General features: G+C 39.6%; 2 protein-coding genes across 2 annotated transcripts in view; both read left to right on the top strand.

The window, feature by feature from the left end:
- Positions 1-18,635, top strand: part of LOC137892422 (sodium channel protein type 2 subunit alpha-like) — a 44,640-nt gene extending 26,005 nt beyond the window's left edge. The window contains exons 17-27 of the mRNA XM_068737518.1: positions 4,816-5,217; positions 8,464-8,581; positions 8,707-8,861; positions 9,632-9,805; positions 11,749-11,871; positions 12,916-13,188; positions 13,414-13,467; positions 13,551-13,692; positions 13,982-14,082; positions 14,201-14,471; positions 15,422-18,635. Of these exons, the coding sequence (XP_068593619.1) occupies positions 4,816-5,217; positions 8,464-8,581; positions 8,707-8,861; positions 9,632-9,805; positions 11,749-11,871; positions 12,916-13,188; positions 13,414-13,467; positions 13,551-13,692; positions 13,982-14,082; positions 14,201-14,471; positions 15,422-16,653 (3,045 nt within the window). The 3' untranslated portion in view covers positions 16,654-18,635. The remainder of the gene's footprint in view (positions 1-4,815; positions 5,218-8,463; positions 8,582-8,706; positions 8,862-9,631; positions 9,806-11,748; positions 11,872-12,915; positions 13,189-13,413; positions 13,468-13,550; positions 13,693-13,981; positions 14,083-14,200; positions 14,472-15,421) is intronic.
- A 2,486-nt stretch (positions 18,636-21,121) lies between these two features.
- Positions 21,122-25,812, top strand: zgc:171422 (uncharacterized protein LOC100001353 homolog). The gene is made up of 7 exons (XM_068701583.1): positions 21,122-21,267; positions 22,016-22,218; positions 22,434-22,526; positions 22,614-22,706; positions 22,820-22,930; positions 23,034-23,166; positions 24,138-25,812. The coding sequence occupies exons 1-7, from the start codon at positions 21,264-21,266 to the stop codon at positions 25,529-25,531; spliced, it is 2,031 nt and encodes a 676-aa protein (XP_068557684.1). The 5' UTR covers positions 21,122-21,263; the 3' UTR covers positions 25,532-25,812.
- Positions 25,813-26,131: the final 319 nt, after the last annotated feature.

Consider the following 26,131-nt stretch of genomic DNA (forward strand, 5'->3'; position numbering starts at 1 on the left):
ATGACAGCTCTGTTTGTACACAACTGCTGCTACTCTGTGCCATAGCAAGGATATATATATTTGTTGGTCCGCCCATATGGTGATTTGTTGTCCAGCTGTGTCCGAAGTTTACGTTAATGAGAACAGAAAAATACCGGAAGCGCAGGCAGCCAGCAGTTGTACCGGGTTTTTTTTTCATGGACAGTGTAGTTTTACTTCAAATGTGGTGTCATTTTAGTGCTGATTCTTGAAATCACACATTGTAGTGTTGTAGTCTGTTTCTGCATTACATCGGCCTGAGCGAGTTAAATCTAATTTAACTTTATTTTTATTATCATAAAGTTTTGCCCTGATCCATTTTCAGGATTTCTTTTCATTCTATTTCTACTACGGGTACGTGGCCTGACCTAACATAAATTACCAAGAGATACTGTATGTGTTATGGAAGTCCAAGCAAGAGAGAAATGTGCTACCAGCTACTGGATATTCCATCTCATGCTAAGCACAAATTAGAAAAGTATTATACACTGCAATATGAGCGTCATCTGCACTACAATCAGCTCAGTTCTGTCGCGTAACTGTTTTAAAACCCTGGTGGGCTTTTTAAAAAATGGAACAAGGCTTTGAGTGTGGATATGTTGGATATGGTTCAAACACCTGTTCTCAGCATGCCCTCTCTTCCCTCTGCCATTAAATGCTTGTGTGTTCCACATTTAATCCTACGCTCTAAAATGTATCTGTCTGTCAGAAATGTTTTAAAACATTTTTGGTTGAAATATTTTCTCTTTGCCTGGATGATGACTAATACTGTTTTTCATGCAGATCTCTAGATGCTGCTATTTAATCTAAAATGTACATGGATGTGCTATTCATTGTTGTGTATTTCCTGAAAATATTTAGTATAGAGGTATAGAATATATATATATATATATATATATATATATATATATATATATATATATATATATATATATATATATATATATACAGGTGCTGGTCATAAAATTAGAATATCATCAAAAAGTTGATTTATTTCACTAATTCCATTCAAAAAGTGAAACTTGTCTATTATATTCATTCATTACACACAGACTGATATATTTCAAATGTTTATTTCTTTTAATTTTGATGATTATAACTGACAACTAAGGAAAATCCCAAATTCAGTATCTCAGAAAATTAGAATATTGTGAAAAGGTTCAATATTGAAGACATCTGGTGCCACACTCTAATCAGCTAATTAACTCAAAACACCTGCAAAGGCCTTTAAATGGTCTCTCAGTCTAGTTCTGTAGGCTACACAATCATGGGGAGGACTGCTGACTTGACAGTTGTCCAAAAGACGACCATTGATACCTTGCACAAGGAGGGCAAGACACAAAAGGTCATTGCAAAAGAGGCTGGCTGTTCACAGAGCTCTGTGTCCAGGCACATTAATAGAGAGGCGAAGGGAAGGAAAAGATGTGGTAGAAAAAAGTGTACAAGCAATAGGGATAACCGCACCCTGGAGAGGATTGTGAAACAAAACCGATTCAAAAATGTGGGGGAGATTCAGAAAGAGTGGACTGCAGCTGGAGTCAGTGCTTCAAGAACCACTACGCACAGACGTATGCAAGACATGGGTTTCAGCTGTTGCATTCCTTGTGTCAAGCCACTCTTGAACAACAGACAGCGTCAGAAGCGTCTCGCCTGGGCTAAAGACAAAAAGGACTGGACTGCTGCTGAGTGGTCCAAAGTTATGTTCTCTGATGAAAGTAAATTTTGCATTTCCTTTGGAAATCAGGGTCCCAGAGTCTGGAGGAAGAGAGGAGAGACACACAATCCACGTTGCTTGAGGTCCAGTGTAAAGTTTCCACAGTCAGTGATGGTTTGGGGTGCCATGTCATCTGCTGGTGTTGGTCCACTGTGTTTTCTGAGGTCCAAGGTCAACGCAGCCGTATACCAGGAAGTTTTAGAGCACTTCATGCTTCCTGCTGCTGACCAACTTTATGGAGATGCAGATTTCATTTTCCAACAGGACTTGGCACCTGCACACAGTGCCAAAGCAACCAGTACCTGGTTTAAGGACCATGGTATCCCTGTTCTTAATTGGCCAGCAAACTCGCCTGACCTTAACCCCATAGAAAATCTATGGGGTATTGTGAAGAGGATGATGCGAAATGCCAGACCCAACAATGCAGAAGAGCTGAAGGCCACTATCAGAGCAACCTGGGCTCTCATAACACCTGAGCAGTGCCACAGACTGATCGACTCCATGCCACGCCGCATTGCTGCAGTAATTCAGGCAAAAGGAGCCCCAACTAAGTATTGAGTGCTGTACATGCTCATACTTTTCATGTTCATACTTTTCAGTTGGCCAAGATTTCTAAAAATCCTTTCTTTGTATTGGTCTTAAGTAATATTCTAATTTTCTGAGATACTGAATTTGGGATTTTCCTCAGTTATAATCATCAAAATTAAAAGATATAACATTTGAAATATATCAGTCTGTGTGTAATGAATGAATGAATGAATGAATGAATATAATAGACAAGTTACACTTTTTGAATGGAATTAGTGAAATAAATCAACTTTTTGATGATATTCTAATTTTATGACCTGTGTGTGTGTGTGTGTGTGTGTGTGTGTGTGTGTGTGTGTGTGTGTGTGTGTGTGTATGTATGTATGTATGTATGTATGTGTATATATATATATATATATATATGTGTATACAGTATATATATGTATGTGTATATATATATATATATATATATGTGTATATATATATATATATATATGTATGTGTATATGTATGTGTGTGTGTGTGTGTGTGTGTGTGTGTGTGTGTGTGTGTGTGTGTGTGTGTGTGTGTGTGTGTGTGTGTATATATAGGGGAGGGTCGTCACTATATATATATATATATATATATATATATATATATATATATAGTGACGACCCTCCCACTCTGTTGGCTATGGTCCTGCTGTGTGGTGTTTCCTGGTGGGAGGAGCTGGGATAGTCACCTGCTGATACCAGCCCATCTGATTGGAGCCTCCAGGAAGGAATAAAATACAGCACTTCTGGGAGTGTCTCGCTCTCTCTCACAGCAGGGCCTGCTGCACCTCGTTTCATTATGCTGAAGTTTGAGCAACTCAAATAAACTATTTTGGGTTAGATATCTGTGTGTGACCTCCCTTTTTGTTGCCAGCCTTGAGCCAGGTGGTAACAATACTATGGAACTCTTATTTAAAAAGAGGTACTGAACTTACCATGTTAACTTAGTAAAATTATATCACTCAAAATCTGAAGAGTTTGGAGGCTAGTGTAAGTTAGTATGCCGTCTATCTAGCGGGTTATGCTAAAGTGAAGAACATTTTAATTACATTTTTATGTCCCGCACCTTGAGTGAAGTTCTTCAAGTTTGGCACAAATGTCCATTTGGACTCAAGGATGAACTGGTTAGAGTTCGGTGTTAGGTGTTTCAATGGCTACTGACCTCACAAAACAAGTTTTTTTGTTTTTTTGCCATGGTTGAAGAATTCACGTGCTTTTTATGACAATTTCACACAAATGTCTAAAAGGATAAAATGATGACGACCTTGACAGACATGGATGTAACTGCAACTTGACTGGTTGGTGGAGTTATATAACCAAAGAGTGGTAATTCTCGTCCTAATTAATTCTTAATGTTATGTAGCCATCATGTCCACATTTAAGAAGATTGATGGGACTTTTGTTTTGCAAAACCAAGAAAACGTTACAAAGTCAGCAGGAGATTGAGTTTTCAACCAACTCACATTCGTAGTTTTGAAGAGCCTGTTTTTATAGACGTGTTTAAAAAATAACTATGAATTTTGAGTATTAAAGCTGCCTTGGATATTTCTGTAAACTGCCTTTTGTGCCGTGCCAGAAGGCAAAGCTTGACAGGAGTAGTAACAGTAACTAAGGAGGCGGGGCTTAGCAAACGTTCAATTGCAAAGTTACATGTCTTCTCTACCTCCAGCACCATTTGTCATCTTTACCCCGGTGGTTTCACACCAGTTCACACCTTCTGACTCTTCAAATACTCTTTCTGCCCCATCAGAAGCACTGACATAAAACAAGTGGTGAAACCACTTAAAGGGCACATAGCAGTTTATCTTGTTTCACAATTGCTGGATACAGACACCTTCAATGACCCTGTTGTCTGGGCAAAGATCACGACGGTGCTTCTTATTGAGTTTAATTTACAGAAACCTCCACCGCACATGAATCGTGGGAAAGCTCTTTATCCAAAGGGATTATCCAGGATGCTTTGGGGCGAGAATGCCGGAGGGCATTCATCACTAATCATCTGCTCATGCTCCCCATCTCTGACTGGCTCAGTGGCTAAAGATGATCCTTACCAACTGTGCACATCACACATGCACACAGACAGTACACACACACTCACACACACACACACACACACACACACACACACACACATGCTGCTGTGCAGAGATGTGCTTGATGCTGCTGCTCTCTAAGCTAGATTACTTGGGAGTTGGATGCTTGGAAACTTGATTTCAGTGTGGCACACAGCAGCCATATGTGCCTGAGCATATCTGTGTAGAATATCCTCCTGAATTTACAATGCAGGATTTGCCAGTGTTGACAAAATATGTTGGAGGTCATGTCATGCACGAGGTACACTTATGCTTAAGCTGACAGGCTAAACTATGCTCTGATTTGTCAAGAAAGATAAATGTTGATACAAGCACAACGTAAATATAGCATTTTCTGCCGTATTCAGGCTAAATGGCTGTAAGGTTATAAAATTGTTGTGATATTTCTCCAAACCAAATGTAATGTGATACAACACCTATCTGTCAACAGGTGTTGAATCTTTTTCTGGCCCTGCTGCTCAGCTCCTTCAGCTCCGACAACCTCTCTGCCCCAGAAGAGGATGGCGATCTGAACAACATCCAGATCGCCATCGCCCGCATCCATTCCGGTGTCACCTGGCTCACCACGTGCATCGCCGATCTCTTCAACCGCAGCTTGAAGCGTCGGAAGCAGAAGGTCAATCAGGCCACCAAGCTGGTTGGGAATCACGTGGATAGCAATGGTGGGATTTTTGGACGCTACGGCGAAAAGTACATCATACCAGAGGGGGACAGCTACATGACAAACCCCAACTTGACGGTCATCGTTCCCATTGCACCCGGAGAGTCGGATGTGGAGTTTCTGGAGGAGGAGGAGGTTTCTGAGTCGTCAGAGGAAGAAGACAACAAACCGGTGGGTTTTTCACCTCCTGTGTTTTACGCCAGACCTGAACCCTCTTGGTTTACTGTTGCAGTGGTCTTTGGCTGGTATTATCTACCAAATGTATATCTACCAAAATAGTTTTTGTGCAAAAATGATCAGCTATACTGATCAGCTGCTACTGCTGTTACATCACTACTTTGGGTGAAGCCAGAAGCAAATTTTAAAAACAACTTTTAAAAGTAAGAAGAATCCAAGTTAACTCAGTTAACATTTCTGTGTTGTATATTCTCCTTGTGTTTGACGTGGATTATTGTAGACTTGAGACTAAATTAACCATGACTGTGGTGGTTTTAATTTCAAATAGTTTTAGCTAATTTTAGCAAATAGAAATATGCTAAAGGCTTACATTTTTCATTTTGTTAGACATACAATACTACAGCAAGCATTATGGCTAACGCTTTATTTTATTGGACTGTAATTTCCTAATAATTTACCAGGAAGTTTCCTGATAATATTTATGTACAGTAATTTAGCATAATCATAGGGGAAATAGGCTTTTTCTTGGAAGAACAGCTCCAAGGAAATATTCGTTCATTATTCATTTATTATTGTGAAGTTTGCTCTTCATATATATTTAATTGAATGCTTGCAAGGAGACATGTTTTAACATTTTTGCGTGTACAGCTGCATTGCTGAAGACTGACTTGCTCGGTTATTCTTAAAAGTATCTAGGTGTACTCAGCAAACTAAACAAAGTCTCTGCTTTCCCAATTAGTAACAAAATACACTTTATTTAAAAAAAAAAAAAGAGGGAAAAAAAGTGTGTACTGCGTGGACTGTAAGTTTCTACTACCACACCCTAAACACAGTAGATTTTGAAGCTTTACTTTGATGCAAATACAGTGCTTCTGTTCTTGTTGTTAAGGCTTCATTAACATTGCTGTCATATTATTTACAGTGTAAGATGACAAATGTCAAAAAGAAAGGTAGTTCTGCATATTTAAATGATAGAGATCATGCAACCTGCAGGACATGATTTTAGTGGCAGGTTGTTCACTGGCTCTGTACCCAAGAAAATGATTTCAAAGGATTCATCTATCAGTTTTTGTTTTGACTCTTAGTTTTAGGTAAAAGCTATAGTTCTTGACATTGAGCAGAGCCATCGTTAGTGTAATTAGTAACTCCTGTGGTTGTCCTACAAGTCATAATGTCTGCTGTGGGAAAGGCCTTTTATCTTAGGGATGTAACAATATTTAAAGGCTCCTGACACCCGCACAGGTGTTTGCACTTATTCTGGTTGATTAGGCCTGTACTTGGACTAAAGGTGTGCAAAGCTATGCTAAAATCCATATGCTAATTAATAGGCCTGATGTGTGATTCATCGCAACTTAAGAAGAGCAAGAAGACTAACAAAAGAGTGTTTGGGGACCACTATGCCAAGCATAAGCCACTGAGAGCCACAAGTCTGACTGAGGTAGCTATGCTAGCACTATTACTTGTAATATTAGCATTATTTATATATTATAAGAGGATAAGCTATCTGACCACCGTTTGCTCAGCAAGCTATAATTAAAAATATAGTTCAATATTTTGGGAAATATGGTTATTTGCTTTCTTGCCAGAAGTAAAGATCTATACCATGTCTTTCTCATGTCTGTACGCTAAAAATTAAGTTAGCTTAGCTTAGCACAAAGACTGGAGTAAAACAGCTAGCTTGACTCTAGCCTGGCTCTGACAGGAAACACAATCCGCCTACTAGCACCTCTGAAGCTCACTAATCAACACTTTAAAACTTGTTGAAGAACTGAAGAGCAACATATGGTTTCACGGGGGGGTTATGTGGCAGACTATTTCTTGTGTAGTAACTCTTGCTATAGTTTGACATAGTTTTAAATAGTTTAGAGACAGTTGATTTACGGATTCTGAAAGAAGACTCCATGTTTTCAAAACAGTATAACACATCTTATTTTAATTGTTAGAGGCTTAACATTGGCTGATGTGCTCACAAACACCATGGATAAATAAAGTTTGAAGAAATATTTATGAATATTGGCTACTTGAGTAAGTTTACAATAACTAACTTGCAGTATGCATTACTTATTATCATTAAAATGCTATTGTTGCTAACTTTCATCTGTATTAGTTGAGCATATATCTGTCAGCCTTTCTTTATCAAGCTCCTTGTTTCTTCCTCTTGCCTCATTCACCCTTCCTGTTTCCCCTGCATTCCACTGTCTCTCATTGTCCTGTGGGCCGGGGGTTTGTTGAAGTGGAGGATGTGTCGCTCCAGTCTTGTTCTCTCTGGCAGGCAGACAGCAGCTGGCCAGATGTGGAGCCAGGCCCTGCAGAGCAGATTAAAGTGACACAGCCGAGCAGAGCCAGGCAGGGCCGGGCTGAGCTGAGCGGGCTGCAGTCTGGCGCTCTCTCTTTCTATTTCCCTGCCCTGCTCTGCTCCGCACCTCACCAGAATTAGGTATCAGAGAAAATGGAAATGAAAAAAAAAAAAGCTTAACACGCCATCAGCAGCTGCTCAGCCGTAAAGAAGGATACATTTCACATTTCACTTTGAATACTCACTAAAAATGGCAAGATTGTGTTTATTAAGAAGTTAGTCATGAATAAAGTGTTACTTTACACATTTTTAAGTTGATCACTTTAATGAACAAAGACCAATCAGTCTATGTGTGCATGTGTCACAACTACATACAGTAAATGTGGCCCTAATTGTCTTAAAACGCCATCAGTGCACATTCTCTCTGCTCCGTCTTCGAGCACTGACACTGGTAATGCTGGTAATCTCGCCGCCAGGTCCTGCGGATTCTCTTTAATGCTGGATTAGACTTCGTACCAGTTTATAGGATTGAAGCTGCACCTCTGTCCTATAAATCGTGTTAAATATGTTGCTGTTACAACACACAGAAATCTCATCAAAACTGAATTAAGGCTCAGAGGAGATTAAAAAGGCAAGGCGGTACATCTAGGTGAGCTAGCTCTGATGGGATGAATCCACGCTGAACACAGGGCAGAGAAATGCTGCTGCGCTGCTCTGTTTGGTTTGAAACTTATAAGCATATTCTGCACATGGCCACAACCCCAAACAGTGATGTCACAGCAGGTGTTTAGTCTTCGACAGCTGATGGAAAACAACCGCAATATCCATTTGCCTGTATTCTGTGCTATACTTGTGTATGACAGCTCAGTAATGGTTCACACACTGTTTGTTGAAAAGTATAAGCGAGAAATTGGTTGGTAACAGTGAGACTTCTAACCGCACAGGAGATGATCAGCCTATCAGAGGGCAGCACGGTGGATCTGAGGAAGCCTGGAGAAGAGGTGGACAACTTGTCAGAGCTGGCTGAAGAGAGTATGGAGCCGGAGGAATGCTTCCCAGAATGTGAGAATTTAGAGTTGTAACCATGTAAAACGATTAGTCAAAGCAATCATTTCATATGTTATAAGTTCTTTGTACAGCATAATTCCTTCATGTTTGCACTGGTTTGTTTTTGCCTTCCCGCTCAGTGTGCATGAGGCACTGTCAGTGCTGTGAAATCGATACGAGCCGTGGTCTGGGTCAGGCCTGGTGGAGGCTGAGGAAGACCTGCTACCAGATTGTGGAACACAGCTGGTTTGAGACTTTCATCATCTTCATGATCCTGCTCAGCAGTGGGGCTCTGGTACGGCTAAATTATTTTCTATAACACTTTAAAAACAATTAATGTCTAAGTTTAAGTCCTGGTTTGTTTGTTATTATTGTTTGTACGTGCCATTGTTTTTAATAATGAAATCAGTTAAATCATCCTTTTCCCATCATGCCATGGGCATGGCATCGGATTTTATGCAGCACACAGCACGAGAAGTTTTCTACACCACAGTTGTCTTGAATGCTTTTATTGTGAAGTAGCAGCAGCAGGAAATGTTGGGTTTCAATTTGCAGTGTCTCAACACAGCTCTGATACAACTGTAAGAGAGTGAGCAGTAAACAGTGAGACTGGTTTACGTGTATGCAAAGCATTCCTGTGAATGGCGGACTCCGCCACTAAGTCAAAACTATGTAGAGAGAATATATAGAGATAACTGAATGTAAATAAAAATTACAGACTGCATGTAATAGACAACTCCTAGAAGTTTGAGTGTGATTTCTACTTTATTCACTTCAGTGTCTGATCACAATTCTGTTTAGTGCCTGATTGCAGTGTAATATCATCACCATGGTACTGAAGCTTAATGGCTTTATTTAGTTTTAGTGACAACGGTTAATGACAATGTTTAAGTGTTTTCTCTAACAGTAATGAAAAATTCTTGTATTTAAAACAACTACTTTTCGTATGATAACCTTAAAGTTCAACTGAAATTAATTAGTTTTGTATGTTAAACCAACAGCAGTGGTGTGGTGTGATGTGATGTTGTCGTGTTTCTTCACACCGCTGTCCCTCTCCTGCTGCAGGCATTTGAAGACATCTACATTGAGAAGAGAAAAGTCGTGAAGGTGGTGTTGGAGTATGCCGACAAGGTCTTCTCCTACATCTTTGTGCTGGAGATGTTCCTCAAGTGGATCGCGTACGGCTTCAAGAAGTATTTCACCAACTACTGGTGCTGGCTCGACTTTCTTATCGTGGACGTAAGCGAACATTTCACGCGTTTTTGTTGCACCACATAAAAAGGATGCAGTGACGTGTTGAGAATTGAGGTTGAAGTTTAACCCTTCTTATTGTAGCTAAACGTTGCTTGTCATGTTTGTGGGATTTACAGCTTGGTGAGTGTCACATTATTTTAAGGAAAGCATTTGACCATCCATGTATGCTTTACAACAACCGGCCGCCTTCATGACTGAAATTGTGCGTCAAATTCGAAGCAACTTTATTAACCCCACCATCAGCTCCTCCTATTTAAAACAAACTCCACACAACTGTTTTTATGACCTGGATCAATTAACTAGAAACATATAGTTAAATTGCACACCAAATAATTGTAACATTGTACAATTTTACATTTGCTTTGACGCCAGGATTTTGCCAGACAAATTAAAAAAAGTGCTCCAGTGATTGGAGTCATGTTACACTACATCTAAACTGTTGGGTAAAATGGATGTGGCTCTGTAGTGGTCATCCAAAGTGCCCGAGGCGTGCTGCCCGAGGCCTGACTTGACTTCCTCTGATTTCACCTGCTGTTACACAGATTGCCACAGACCGCTCTATTGTTAGGGTAAGTTGTAGTTAGCAGGTCCCAGGTGAGTATGGGCTCTGGGATTGGAAACTTGCATCTGCCTCACAAATGCTTCTGTGTTTCTTCACTCGTAAGTGCTTTCTGTTAAGATATCAAAAGCCACCGTCTTGTGTCCAAACAAATGCATTTCTTTTGAAATAACCTAAAAATGTGAGGCTGTTACTCAGCCGTCATTTTTTGAATCAATCACTTCGGGGCCTTGGCTTTTATATCAAAAACAAACGCAGTGTCATTTACTCTTAAGGTTTGTCTACAGAAGATGTACTTTACATAATGTATTATAATACATAATGAAACATAATAGCATATTAAACCTATGAAAATGTTGCTGAACAGACTTTTGAGTCAATTTAGAAATGCACCGGTGGAGCTTATGTCTAAACTGTTGTGTCTAATTCATGTGCTGACTGTTATTTTTTATGTCTGTTTAGAAGAAAAGATAAATTCTTTTGATAATTGCAACTTGCAATCTTTTGTTTCTCTCTATGAAAACTACCAACTTGTTTTCTTTTACAGTGTTTTTGTATTTTTCCGTTCGTACCTTCTTGGAGCCAAAGACTTCTATTGTCGCAAGAGTAAACTTTGAGAATCTTCTATAGATATATTGGACAAACACATGTGTAAATAGACTTTTATAAAGAAATTCAGACCATTGGGACCTTATAAGTCCTAAATTGTTTTTAATAAACTTCAATTGGATACAAATTGGGAAACAAATTTGGAAAAGATAGATTTAAATTCTTTATAAAACTCACTCTATTTGATATATATGCATATTTTATATGCATATATAGCTGAGTATGCATTCATGGACACTATTTGTCCATATGTGCATACTTGTCTGTGTTTTGTCATCATCAATCATGACATAAACTTCTTTCATTTACATCATGCCATTTCCATTCATAGCTGTCATCCATGGGTCATTCAACAGCGGAATACCATTTAGTTCTGTTCGTTTTGGATGTAGAATAGAGTGGAAGTCTAAATTTGCTAAAAGATTAACCAACAACCAAACCAAATCTAAACCTCAAAAATTAAGTAATAGTGTTCCTAACTGTGGAATGTCCCAAAATACACAACAAACTCTAAAAATATGGCTCTTCTAATGTTTTTAACTTTTATGGTCTTTTATTATAATTATTTCTTCAAAAGTAATATAATTGCTAAGAGAATATATGCAGTTCCTCAACTAATATGTTGATAAAACTATGTATGTGATATTGCTTTATTCAGTGCTTTTCACAATGTTTTTGTTCTTCCGCTTGTATTATTAAAAACAAGATGAATCCTTTTCATGATTCTCACAGTATACTCGTCTTTCTGTACTCTGTATAGGTGTCCTTGATAAGCCTGGTTGCAAATTCACTGGGATATTCCGACTTTGCTGCGATCAAGTCCCTGAGGACTCTCCGGGCTTTGAGACCTCTCAGAGCTCTGTCCAGATTTGAGGGCATGCGGGTGAGAAATGTGTTTTCTGAACTACAGTGAAGTCACATCTCAACAGAGTTTCTATTGACTAGTAACTTGCTGATAAATTAGTTTGAACCCCAGTTTGTTCAACATTCTGTCATACAAGTGGATTAACAAGTTGTAATAAAAAGATTTCCATTGCATGTGCAAGTGACATTAAGTTCAAACCAAGGACATGGGACTGTTTGAAGATAGTTTTTAGCCATGCTAGCAGCCTGACTGACATTCAGTCCGTTGGTTGGTCCGCCAATTTGGTCGTGGTGCCCAGAGGAGTAATTCTAATGACTTTGGTGATCCACTGACTTTTCCTCTTGCACCGCCACTAGATTCGCGTTTAGGGTTTTGAGTGAAGTGTCTCAACCAAATGTCTTTAGTTTGCAAACAAAGTATTCCAAAACTAATGACATTCCCATGCGACTCAGCGGGGCTTTGTGTTTACTGCTAATCTGCAAATGTTAGCACGTTAACACACTGCACTGTTGTCATTGTTAGCCTGCTGACGTTAGCATTTAGTACATCGTCACAAAGCTGCTGGCATGTCTGTAGACTATTTGTCTTGTTTAGTCATAACTATGAATTTTACAGAGATGCTCAATTGCAAATCATATGGGCATATTTCTACCTAATTATATTCACCCTTAAAATATAGAGGATTTCATATACAAACATGCGTTAATGTTTAAAACATCTGTTGCCTGATTGGTTAAAAGTTGAATCAGTGTAGCTACATTGTTATTTCATTCATTTTTAAAACAGATATATTGTTTGTATTTTATATTTTTCATATTCTCTATTTTACATATGTTTCTTGATTGTTGCAATACTTGCTATTATCTATTATTTTTCTCTTACCATGCCCTAAACACACAATGTATGTGAAAACCTACTTGGCAATGCATTCTGATGAGTTAGTCAACGATCAGATCTTTAGCTGAATGAAGAATGTGGACAGTGGTTCAGAGATGTGTAACCAGACTCATGGAGAACCTCGTTGCTGTGACACTAACCTATATCCGACCTGTTGCTCATCAGGTGGTCGTGAACGCTCTCATAGGAGCCATCCCTTCCATCATGAATGTGCTGCTCGTGTGTCTCATCTTCTGGCTCATCTTCAGCATCATGGGGGTCAACCTGTTTGCTGGCAAGTTCGGGAAGTGCGTGAACAGAACCGGATTCATCCACAGTGTCTCCGTAGTCAACAACAAGTCAGAGTGCCTCTCTATGAATGACACTCAGTTCTACTGGACAAAAGTGAAGGTCAACTTCGACAACGTGGGACTTGGCTACCTTTCCCTTCTGCAAGTGGTGAGTGTTTTTTTGTTGTTGTTTTGCTCCGCTGTTTGGAAGTTTGTCAAATCTTTTAAAAACGCCTTCAGTTTAGGAATCATGTTTTTCTTGTGTCATGAAGAAGTTATGTGATCATAACATTAGTTGGGGCAATTTTGTATATGTTTTTTCAATAGATAAAGTCAGTGGTTCACAATGCAATGCAGTGCCTTGACAGTAATGCTGGGTAATATTGTATTATAGGCTACATTTAAAGGATGGATGGAAATAATGCATGCAGCGGTTGACTCAAGAGGAGTAAGTATGTCTATATACTTCCAGGGCCTACATCGTGACAATGCTACAGTAACCAGCTGACTTGTTAGACTGTTTGGTTTCAGGTGGAGGAACAACCCATCAGAGAAATCAACCTCTACATGTACCTCTACTTTGTCGTCTTCATCATATTCGGCTCCTTCTTCACCCTCAATCTCTTCATCGGTGTCATTATTGACAATTTCAATCAGCAAAAAAGAAAGATGAGTATTGGAAACACTGACGTCAGGCCCGGACCACTTGTTGTTTGTAATCAACTCTGTACCTTCACAAGATAGATGCAATTTTTTCCCAGTCAAAAAAAATGACTCAGTTATGGATTTCAAATATTTTATATATTTAGCTCTCCAAGCAAAACTAAATATGAAGAATTGCAAATTGCAAATACTAACAGTTAGGAAGTAAACAGCTTCCTTTGCCACCTTTTGTTGATCATCAAACATTCTTTTAACATTTTTCTGTAAAAATAACGTCATGTGTTTCTGCCTATACTTAGGTGGGCAGGATATCTTCATGACTGAAGAGCAGAAGAAGTACTACAATGCTATGAAGAAGTTGGGATCTAAAAAGCCTCAAAAGCCTATACCAAGGCCTGCGGTAAAATAATATAATGTCAAATGTTACTAATTTTATGTTGTATTGATAACCACCAATCCTTCATATCTTCATCATAATATTGTACTAATAACAGCCATTTGTTTTTCCCAATCGCTAGAATATTCTCCAAGCCTTCTTCTTCGATCTCGTGTCCAAGCAAGCCTTTGACATCATGATCATGATGCTCATCATCATCAACATGGTGACCATGATGGTGGAAACCGATGAACAGTCAGAGCGCAAGGAAACCATCCTCAACAAGATCAACCTGGCTTTCATCGTGATCTTCACAACCGAATGCCTGATCAAGATCTTTGCCCTCCGCTGTTATTTCTTCACAGTTGCATGGAACATCTTTGATTTTGTGGTGATAATTCTCTCTATTGTGGGTAAGTGGAGACACAAAAAAGAAGTACACCATTAACTTTTGCCTCTGCCAAGGGCGTTACATTTTTCAGTAGCATTGGTTTATCCGTTGTTTGTTAGCAGAATATTTTTAACGTTGTGCAATTTTACTTTTTATGTTTGCTATTTTCTCTTGGACTACTGTACATCCTTCAATGAAAGATTTCTGGCAGATGTATCCGAATCCAGGTGCAGAATAAAATCTCTAAACATTCTTATTAATCAAATAACAGATATACCATAGATGAGTGTGCAGCCTTGACAAATGCTTTCTACTTAGTTCTTTATTTTCCTACTTCGTTCCTTTGATATTAATTGCTGTATTCTCTACTGTGACTTTATGTCATAAAAGATTCACTTCTGGCCGCTGTTCAATAAATTACAATATGTTTAAAAGTCTTGAAGCTGCATTTACTGATTTTTTGGGGCCTTTTGGAGGAAGTGGAACGAGCTGTAAATACAACACAGACCCATTATCACCTTGTAAAAGTATTATGACTATCATGTTGCTTATGCTTATTTACGCTTCCAGTAGACATGGAGCAACATTAACATGTATTTATTGTTGCTTCGCTGTCCAGCAGATGAATATAAGTCCAGTACTTACTCTCTACTCTACTCTACTCTACTCTACTTTTAGCTCTGTTTTGGTCTCCACCAACTGCCGAGGAAAATATCTGGCTCTTTAATGCTCCCTTATGTTCTCCAGCTAGAAGCTAACTTTGTTTGCCATTTGGTGCTGGACAGGTAGCATACAGTAGGTTTATCAAGAGCATTTTCATTCACCGTCTGCTGAAAGTTTTCTGCTTTCACATCACACATAGTTAATTTATTAATATATACATTTGGATTAGTGCAGCTTTAAGTATATCTAAGTGCATCTTTGTGCAATGAGATAATCCTAATCTTGCCTTGTCTCTCTATCTCATTTCAGGAATTGTTCTTGCCGACATCATTGAGAAGTACTTTGTATCTCCAACCCTGTTTCGGGTCATCAGACTGGCAAGGATAGGACGGGTACTTCGACTTATACGTGCAGCCAAAGGAATAAGGACTCTACTGTTTGCCTTAATGATGTCCATGCCAGCGCTGTTCAACATTGGCCTCCTGCTTTTCCTCGTCATGTTCATCTATGCGATCTTCGGTATGGCGAACTTTGCCTACGTGAAAAAACAAGATGGGATTGACGACATGTTCAACTTTGAGACCTTTGGGAATAGCATGATCTGCCTTTTTCAGATCAGCACCTCGGCAGGTTGGGACAACCTCCTGAGTCCCATCATGGCCAGCTCACCAGAGGAGTGCGACCTCCGCTTTGTCAACACTGGCACTAACACCCGGGGAAACTGTGGCAGCCCCTCAGTGGGCATAGCTTTCTTTGTCAGTTACATAATCATTTCTTTCCTCATTGTGGTGAATATGTATATAGCTATCATTCTGGAGAACTTCAGCGTTGCCACAGAAGAGAGCACAGAGCCGCTGAGCGAGGATGACTTTGAAATGTTTTATGAGGTCTGGGAGAAGTTTGATTCTGAGGCCACGCAGTTCATCGAGTTCTCCATGCTGTCAATCTTCGCTGACACCTTGTCGGAGCCGCTGCGCATAGCCAAGCCCAACAGGATCAAGCTGATCTCCATGGACCTTCCCATGGTCAGCGGGGATAGGATCCACTGCCTGGACATCCTGTTTGCCTTCACAAAGCGCGTCCTGGGTGAGTCGGGTGAGATGGATGCCCTCAAGCAGCAGATGGAGGAGAAGTTCATGGTGACCAACCCCTCCAAGATTTCCCACGAGCCTATCACGTCCACGCTGCGCCGCAAACTGGAAGAGGTGTCCGCCATCGTCATCCAGAGGTGTTACAGGAGGCACCTGGTGCGGCGGCAGATGAAGCAGGCATCGTACCTCTACAGACAAATAAACTACGAGACTGTAGTGGATATCGAGAACGCTCCTGAAACGGAGGGGCTAATAGCCTCCATGATGCATCACTATGGACTCGTCGAGGTGGAGATTGCACAGACAACCGAGGACACTCTACTGTCCTCGCCACCATCTTATGACAGCGTGACCAGAGCAGCCAGTGAGCCCTCTGAGGTCGCCAGATCAATATCCAGAGACTCTGACCTCGGGGAGCCTGGTGAGAACTACGAGGAAACTTTCCTTTGAGACTCGACTATGTGGAGAGTGCTTGTGTGGTTTTTGTCTTTTTTGTTTACAGCAGAGAATATAGCTCAAAATGGTCAAAGAGATGAAACATTTTTATATATTAGTAGATGCCGAGGAAATATGCAATATTTTGAAGTAACTCAGCCTCTGTTTAAATTGAACAACCCAGAAGTCAATTTTGTTGCACAGTCAGGACCTCCATGAGAGGAAGTTGATCTTCTCTTAAAAATGTACATTTGGCAATTTAAAACAAAAAAAAAGATCCACTCTATTTTAATGTATACCTATAGTTAACATGAATAACGCGTGAGCTCACACTGTTAACTACATTTACTCAAAACACCACACAATCTGCGTTTTTTTCATATCAATAAACACTGAACATCACCTTCAACAGAGGAAACTGTTTTGAAAATTAAATTCATATTTAACACTTTCAAAGTGTCACAAGTCGTCTTCTTGGACCTATGGTATTTGTCCAAATTCATAATTTTGACACCCCTGGAAATGTTGTTAGCTCAATAGCTAGCTAGCAGACTCCCTGTAATTATCATATTACAGTTGGAGTTTATTCTTATGTATTTTTGTTGCAAAAACTCCTGAGCACTTGTACAGTGAAATGTGTATCTGGAGCCAAATATCACCTCGAGGCTAAGGACGGGAGAGACACTAAAGGGACAGATAAAATGAGTTTCAGCTACAGAAGGGGACACAGACGTAAGCCTTATTTTCATAGGCAAAAGTAGCTAACAAACTAAAGTAGCTAACTAGCATTAGCAGCATTTCTTACAGAAAACAGCATTTGATACTTTGTAAAATCAGATTCAAGCCACTCTAATTACTAACTTGTGTTTCTAAAAAAACGTATGTATCAGAAAATATATTTGTGTGAGAAAATGCCGGTTTGTCACATTTTCTACAAACACAAGCTACTTTGTACACACGTTCAGCTGTTTGGATGCTGCTGCAAATTCCGCTCTACAAGTGCTCTGAGGTTTTCAAACGCTTCGCTTCACCAGCAAACTAGTCATGCAGAAAATAAACCAACAGACGGCTATCTGAAAGCAGATTAAGAAAATATCGAACAGCACACAATTCCCATCGAACATCTCCCATTAAGCCACTAAACTGTTGTTGTTTTGGATTCACATTCATGACTGTAGCTGCTATGAAGCTCCTATTCAGGTGTTACTAATATGACTTTAACCAAAGCTAACATTTGCTCATAACCTTTTCCGACATTTTGAAATTTAAGGAAAAACATATAACTATTCGTAAGTCAGCATTATGAATGGATAATAATTTCTAATTTGGGGGATTTATTTATTTATTAATGAGTTGTGTGATCAATGAAATTATTCATTTGATCAAATGAAGGTGCTCCATACTGTATGTGATGGTAAAAATATTGCCCCTGGTTAAAACAGTATCAAGTGTATTCAGGTCATGACATGAGGAAATTCACAATTTCTTGCTATCGTATTGTCCAATATGTACTACTACTAATATGAAGAAATATGCTGAAATGGTTATTATGTGAACAGCTACAATTTCTAATTAATTTGTCAAACATAGCACATTTCAAGTTTAACTTGTATCGGTTACAAAGAAGAGCAGTGTGTACTAATAATCCCTGAATTATGTGCCTGATTTTGATTGTTGTCCGCACACTGAATCTCTCTAGGCCATTTAATTTGATCTGATGGATGTGGATTGGAAGAGCGTGAATGCACTGACAGCTCATTTTGTAATCAACTGTGTAAAGTACTTTGAGGCGATGAAATATATGTGAAGCTAATTATTTTTACCTATTTTTTGTAATGTATTTATATTGAAAGACCATTTCAGTGACTCTCATGACAGCCATAACAAGATATGATCAAATTATATAAATATACTGTGTTCATTTTTATATAAAAGACTTTCCTTGAGGACCTGATTGTCTGTATTGCATTTAGGTTGATCGTTTCATGGATTGTTTTATGAAATGGTAATAAAACTCTTTTCCATATTTGTGGGTTTTCCAACTCTTAGTAGTTCAAATAGTTGGATGACACATGTTTTGGATTATTTTGAAAGAGTTTAGCAAAGCTTTATAACCATTAACACATTGCCATTAACTTATTTGAACATTTATAGAGATGGTTGTGAATATACTTTACAGTAAAATTCAAAACTGTGCAGTGTCTCTCCATTTTCACATGAGGAACCAGTTAGCTGATTTGACCTTATTACAAGGCAGTCACTGTTAAGTCTCTCTCTCTGAGTCCATGTGTATAAAAAACAAAAAAACAGGACAGATGTGCACAAACCTCTGCAGCTCCATGGCTGTGTGTCTCTATGAGTGTTTTTAAGGCTTGAATGTTTCTATAATGCCTCCACAAATGCAGTACATCAACGTAGCTGGAACAATCTGTGCTGATTGATACGTTACAGAGTCAAGGCTTACACACAAAGACATATCGCGCTACTGCTGCTTTATTAACCGCCAAAAAATCAACAATAATAAACAGTGCTCAGCCATTTTGGAATTTGTGCGTATTGTCTGTCTCTTAGGGAGAATCAGGGCGTTGTATTACAGGGTGTTGTATTACCAAAAAAATGTTTTGTTGTGTTCTGATTTCAAGCTGATAATTGAGCACTCCCACATTTTCAGTTTGGAAAAAAAAAATCATCAAGGGTGCCAATTTGGATTTAGCCCCAAAGAGATTTCCTCTTTCTGGTTGTTGGGGTGGTCAAATCCAACTCTGACCAGCTGGGATAGAGGGATAATCTGTGTGTAGAAAAAAAAAATCACTTGTTTTAATTACACACGCACAGACACACATATGCACACACTCTCTCTTTTTCTCTCTCTTCTCTGTCAAACACACACGGACATACAGTACACATGGACATACATGCATTAACATGACTACCACACACACACACAACTATACTTCTGCCATCCATCCCCATAATAGACAGCTGCTTACTTTGAATTTAATTTGGGTTTGTGCGAGAAGTGCCAGAAAAATGTAACTTGACTGAATGTGACTTGGTAATTGATCTGATTTTTAAGCGTTTGGACATGTGGCGGAGATTAAAGCCTCATCAGAGAGAGCAAACATTTTTAAAAAGATTAAAAAGGCACTATGTCTAATTACAAAATGCACCAGCACACAGTGAAAACACAGCAATGTCAATGTAATGCATTACAAATCGTCTACATATAATGTAGACATGCTAAACTCTAATGCAAAGACATTTGATGAATTGCGTGTTCTGTGTGTGCCATTTATTCAAATAACGTTTAGTAAAAGCGAAGGTCGTGTGTCACATTTGAGTCGAGTCATCATCAGTCAAACAGGTCAGTGGGAATGTAATTCTTCTTTTTCAACATAATCTATGTCTTTAAATCTCCCAAATGGGATTATTATTTTTTCATTTATCATTTGAAGACTTAAATTAGTAAGAAAATATACCATTTAATGCTAAATCAGTTTGTAATGTTTTAAGGGGAAGATGGACTCATTGTGTTTTGTTATTAATCTTTGACTAGTTTTCATTTCATTTGTTATAGTGATTTTTATAGAAGCCTATATATGCAAAAAAAAAGAACAAAAACACACCCAATAAAAATGAATATTGATTTAAAATCTGATTTTATGACCTTTTATGACCTTGTGTCTTCTTGTGATGGAGATGCAATACATTCAAAATGGTGTTCCAGTGGTTAGGAGACTATGTAAGGTTTGGTTGGCTACTGAAATTCTAATTCAACATTACGCTTAGCTTGCGCATTAGCTGGTATATGTATTTGCAAGTTATTAGCCCTGTGCTGCTGTTTGACAGTTGGTGGTGAAAATCAAGTAAAAATCGCAGTTGGCCTCACTAAAAGGGCTGAGAATCCGAAAAAAAGAAGAGTGGAGGAAATAGCCTTTTAAAGTACACAAGGGCCCTTCTGTCATTCAACATGCACTGCGAGGATTTACTTGGTGTCATGGTGGCTGACGCTGCCCAGATGGTCTGATGAGGCACTATCCAATTACTTTTTCCATGTTTCCTTTCTTTCTGATGAATAACTACTGGGCCTCCTCTTTTAGAAAGTCTTCACCGCCACCATCAGGGGATTTATGCATCTAACGTTACAGAAGTCCCGATGATACTGTGTGTTAATCTGGAGCGAGACAAAAGACTGTAAGAGGCTAACGACATGAAATACTTAAAATTAACTGGAGAGCTTTGTATTTTTATTTTTTACTTTACATGTTGATTGTGTTACATGTTGACGTGGTAATAGATGATAATGGTAATAGAAAATAATTAATTAATTCGAGGCAGATTTGTAAAGAAATTATGAAATTGTGTTATATTACAGCTGATGGTTGCCGGAGGTGAAATGTAAGTTGCAGACGGTTGGTGGTGGTGAAGCGACCGGATGTCAAGTTGTCAACTGAAATATAGAACATGAAGAAGTAAAGTCAGGAAGTGGTGTTTAGCTGCAACGAGGTGCTGGATTCGCTAAAAACTCATTTCCCCAGCTAGTCACTGCAGGAGAAAGATTTTTTTTTAATTTGGAAACGTTCCTCAGTGTCATTTCAACTATCTTAGATCTTCGGGGGAATGAAATGGGTAACGTTTTGTCTTTTTCTGGGGTCATGTCGGTTTGTTTTGATGTTGTTAGCTTGCCTGCTAACAGCAACTTCCTAGCTTTGACTTATTCAAATAATAAAGTCATAATCATTCCTGCAAGTATTTTATATGTATATATAACATGAAGGGGAGATATAATCGCAGTTTGCACTATATTTATTTAATTTGGGGCATAAGACGAAGAGAATAATGAATATAAGATAACGTTTACATTTTTCTATTTGTTGAGAAACTGTTTTTGTTGTGCACCTATAGCCCATTATACCGTAACTATTTATAATACACAAGTGGGCTGCCAGTGTTTGACCTATTATCAAACTGGGATACTCAAAATGCTAACAATGGGCACCCCAAATACAAAAAGAAAATGAATTAACCTAAATGATAACGTTACTCTTTTTTAAGGGCTATATCTAACTGAACCTCGTTTTTTTCTTTACATTTTATTAACCAAGTAAAAGTAACATGAACAGGCTAAGAAAACGGTCACATTCTATACTAACGCTGCATGTCTGCTATTGTTGTAGCACCCTATGTGGTTTATATGACTGCTGCCTCATCATACAGTATGCGTGTGTTTTCATCACGTCTTCTCTCAGTACATCTCTCATGGATCACTGTTCATTATGTTGTAGATGCTTTATGTGTCTGGTGTGCCCGCGTACTTTAAGTGCAATATTCTTAAGCATGAATAAATAATGCTTCAGTCACCTGCTCCCCCTTGCAGAGGGCCCCCTGCCCCTGTCCTCGCTGAGGCTCCTGGTCCCACCTCTGAGGGTGATGACGGCGGTGATGTGGAAGGTGGTTTGCCTGAGGAGCATCACGCATTATGGGATGGTGGAGGAGTTTGTGTCCATGGTAACTGAAGCCATCCCTGACATCTTGACTGACAGACAGATGAGACTGCTCACTCTGGGCTTAAGAGCAAAGGTGAGAGCTAGAGATGAACCTTATTTAATATTCACAAGGATTATATCCTAGAACTTTCTGCACTTTCAAACATAAAGCAAAGATGATGGAGCATCTACATATTTCAAATATGTAGATAGTACATCGGATTACAGTCCGATTGTATTGTTTGTAGCTACACAGGGGTTCTTGAGTTTTCTTAATTGTCAGTGACTCCTGCTTGATGGCTTTTCCAGATGACATTACAGATGTTACGTTCTGAACAGTCAGAGGATCTCAGAAGTGTTAAAACACTCTTGAACAGCCTTCTGCCATCTAGCTCAAAACAGGTGTGTGACTTTTTCAATTGTAGACATTTCTGTCTGTTTAAGAAGCGTTCTGTTCATATATTTAGTCGTGTGTATTTTCCTTGACAGGTTCATCCAGGAAATGAAGCTCTTGAAGCCAACTTCGTCAGGCTTGTACAAAGACTCCTGGAGGACCTGAAAGAGAGAGAGCACTTCCTCAAGGTGCGTCTCTACTTTCACCTCTTTTTTAGTTTGGACATTCAACGGAGCAATTTGTTTGATTTGCCATATGATGCAGTAACACAAGGTTTGGGTTGAAATGTTCCACGAAACAGAATGTGTTTCCTGTGGAGTTTGGGCATGACTTTGATATGGCTCTGGAGACACTGGTTTGTGAGTTCTTCACCAGACTGGAGGAGTTGCTGCTTGTACCAAACTTTAAGCAGGTAAAACCTTACTCCATAGAAATTTCAGTTTACAAAGCATTTCCAGAGATTGATTGTTTTGTTTCCAGTCCATCAAAATGATACCTTTATTTGTTTGATAAAGACCGCAGTGTGGATGAGTGATACACCCTCTGTGCTAGAAGAGTACATGCAGTGTGTATCCAAAGAAGATGACCTTAAAGTACTGCTCAGAAGCAAGGCCCACTGTGGTAAAATGGCCGAGATGGATACCGGTGGTAAGTCAGTGTCCCTGGGATACCAGCCAGGGGTTTAATGTGCATATTAGTGCTGAAATAATCTGTCAATTAACTGATGATCCATTCATCAGCCAAAATACCAAACAGTTGCTGGTTCCAGCATATCAAATGTGAGGATTTTTTTTTCTTCTCTTTTATTTTTAATTTTTTTAAGTATCATTATAAATTAAAATCTTCCAAGATGGTCGGACAAAACAATCCGTTGTAAATCTTGTTATTGACATTGTTCACTATTTACTGACATTTGTAGACAAAATGGTTTAACAATTAAAGTTACTGTGAGGAACTTTTAACTGGTTATGAAAGTTTCAATTAAATACTGATGCCTCTACATGACCTACATAAGTAAACGACACCATCAGCGAAAAGACTAGCTATTTCTAAATAGTTATTTTAATGCTCGTCATCTGTGCTAACCGGGTCGATTCCGTACAAAATGAAATCAGACAGGTTCAGCAGAAACTTCTTAAGCTTAGACTCCAGCAGCTACCAGCCCGCTGCGGACAGACCCAGATCTGGTGGGAGAAGGAGGGATCCACGCCTGGCAGCGTCCCCTTCTCTGGCCAATACCAGAGCTTCGTCTCGCTGGGAGCCAACACCGCCACCTGCTGGAGGCCTGTGCTGTATGGCTGGGCCCGCTGGAGGCAAGGGTGGCCCGGGAGAGCCAAGAACAAAACCAAGACAGAGCAGAGCAGACTGTCAGTAAAATAAGAGGTTTTCTAAAGGGAATCTGGTGTTTGGAAACACTACCACAGAGACAGCTAAAATCAACACAAAATGAAAGTTCCTTGTAGTAGCTTTAATTGAAAAAACAATCAACGGATTAATTGAATGTGACAATAATTTTTATTTGCAGATATATTACAGACAATTTGAAAAGTAACGCCCTCAATTTGTACCAAATGTAAATGGAGAAATCTCTCACTTTTTAAATTTCTCTTTTCAAACAGGGCCCTCTCCCTCGGAGCAGCGACTCTTCTCATCATTATCTCTCCGTCCTTCACTGCGAGAGACCACCACCAAAGATGCAGAATCTAACGCCCAATCATTTCAGAACCAAAGAGAATCTGATGGGAGTCCTCCCCAGGACGCAGGAGATGTGGGGATACAGGATGCAAGATGGCCATCTGAGGAGGGAACAAACACTCGGTACAGCAGTAATGTGGAACAAATAAGTGGAGGGAAATGCAGTGACAGCATTCCTGATGTTCGTGTTGTGGAGCAGTGTGATGACGGGGCGCCAGACACCTGCCGAGCTCCCTCTACATCCACTGAGAGTCTTGTGTCGTCCAGCTGTGTGATTGGCCCTCCACGGCGGAGAGTTGCGCAGAAATGCGCTCAGTGTGGAAAGTGCTTCATTTACCGCTATGAACTCCTGGAGCATCAGCGGCTGCATACTGGAGAAAACCCTTACAAGTGCTCTCAGTGCGGAAAGGCCTTTAGGAGGACCTCTGACCTGTCATCTCACAGGCGGACACAGTGCACAAAGGCTGCTTATATTTGCATCAAATGCGGGAATAGCTTTCAATCAGCACAGGACAGATGCAGACACCAGTGTTGTCGTAGTGTCCTAAAGTTTGACTGTTCTCAGTGCGGAAAAAGCTCTAAGACGATGCAATTGCTGGATAAGCACAAGCTGACTCACAGCCAGAGCCGTATCTTCACGTGCAGACAGTGTGGGAAAGTGTACCCCAGTATGAGTGAGCTGAGATCCCACCAGAGGATTCATCCTCCCGAGCTGTCCAATCAGTGCACACAGTGTGGGAAGTTTTTCCGCTCTGCTTCCTGTTTGACAGCCCACGAGCAGCGCCACAGTCAGCAGAGAACGCAGGTTTGTGTGCGCTGCGGCAAAGCCTTCAAGAACAAACATGACCTGGGTCTCCACATGCGCAGTCACACGGGCGAGAGGCCGTTTCAGTGCACATACTGTGGGAAGCGTTTCTCTGTGTCGGGAAACCTGAATATCCACATAAGGATCCACACCGGAGAGAAACCGTATCTGTGCTCTGACTGCGGCAAGGCTTTTGTTTCCGCTGGCGAGCTGCAGATACACAGGCGCACTCACACGGGGGAAAGGCCGTACAAGTGCGCTGTGTGCGGGAGGGGATTCACCATGGCGAGCAAATTGACACTTCACATGCGCGTTCACACCGGAGAGCGTCCTTACGTCTGCTGTGAGTGTGGGAAAGGTTTTTCACGTGGCAGCGAATTGAAAAAACACACCATGAATCACACAGGGGTGCGACCCTACGCTTGTCAGATGTGTGCAAAGACGTACACATGCCACAATCACCTGAAGAGACACTTGAAAACTCACAGTGTAGTGCAAAACCAGACTGTCTAATTCCATTTATTACCATGTAACATTTGATCTAATTAATGTTGTATTCATGCAACCAGCCTGTACTGACAGCGATGTTGATTTAATGCACTGTGGAAGAGGTTCCATAGCACTCATTCTCTCTTGTAAGGAATATGTTGTGAAAGGTTCTTGTTTTTAATTAATTATTCCTGATCCTGCTTTGTCAGATTTGTTCTCATTTTACCCTCTACAATTACATTTAAATGTATTACTTTTTGTTTTCTGACACCCTAAAACAATAAATTGCAATACATTGCAACTAAGCTATGTTGTGCTCTGTGTTTGCTTCTGACTGCAGCAAAATGTGTACTTGAATCCAACATGAAACATCGGTATTGCACAATATTAATGTTTGTGATCCTTAAACATAATTATATTGAATAACAAATACATTGCTCCTGTAATCCCGATAGGGTGGGTTCTAGACTGTATTACAAGCAGTTTTTATAATTTTTATTTTATTGAACCTGCATTTATGCCGGATAATCCCATGGAGATTTTAAATCTCTTTTATAAGGGAGTAAAATTATAATCGTTTCAATGACAAAAACATATTGTCAAAACATATTAATTCACAATTTT

This window comes from Cebidichthys violaceus, unplaced genomic scaffold (genome assembly GCF_023349555.1).
Source record: "Cebidichthys violaceus isolate CVI_PGR_0920_01 unplaced genomic scaffold, fCebVio1.0.p SCAF_8, whole genome shotgun sequence".
NCBI lineage: Eukaryota > Metazoa > Chordata > Actinopteri > Perciformes > Stichaeidae > Cebidichthys > Cebidichthys violaceus.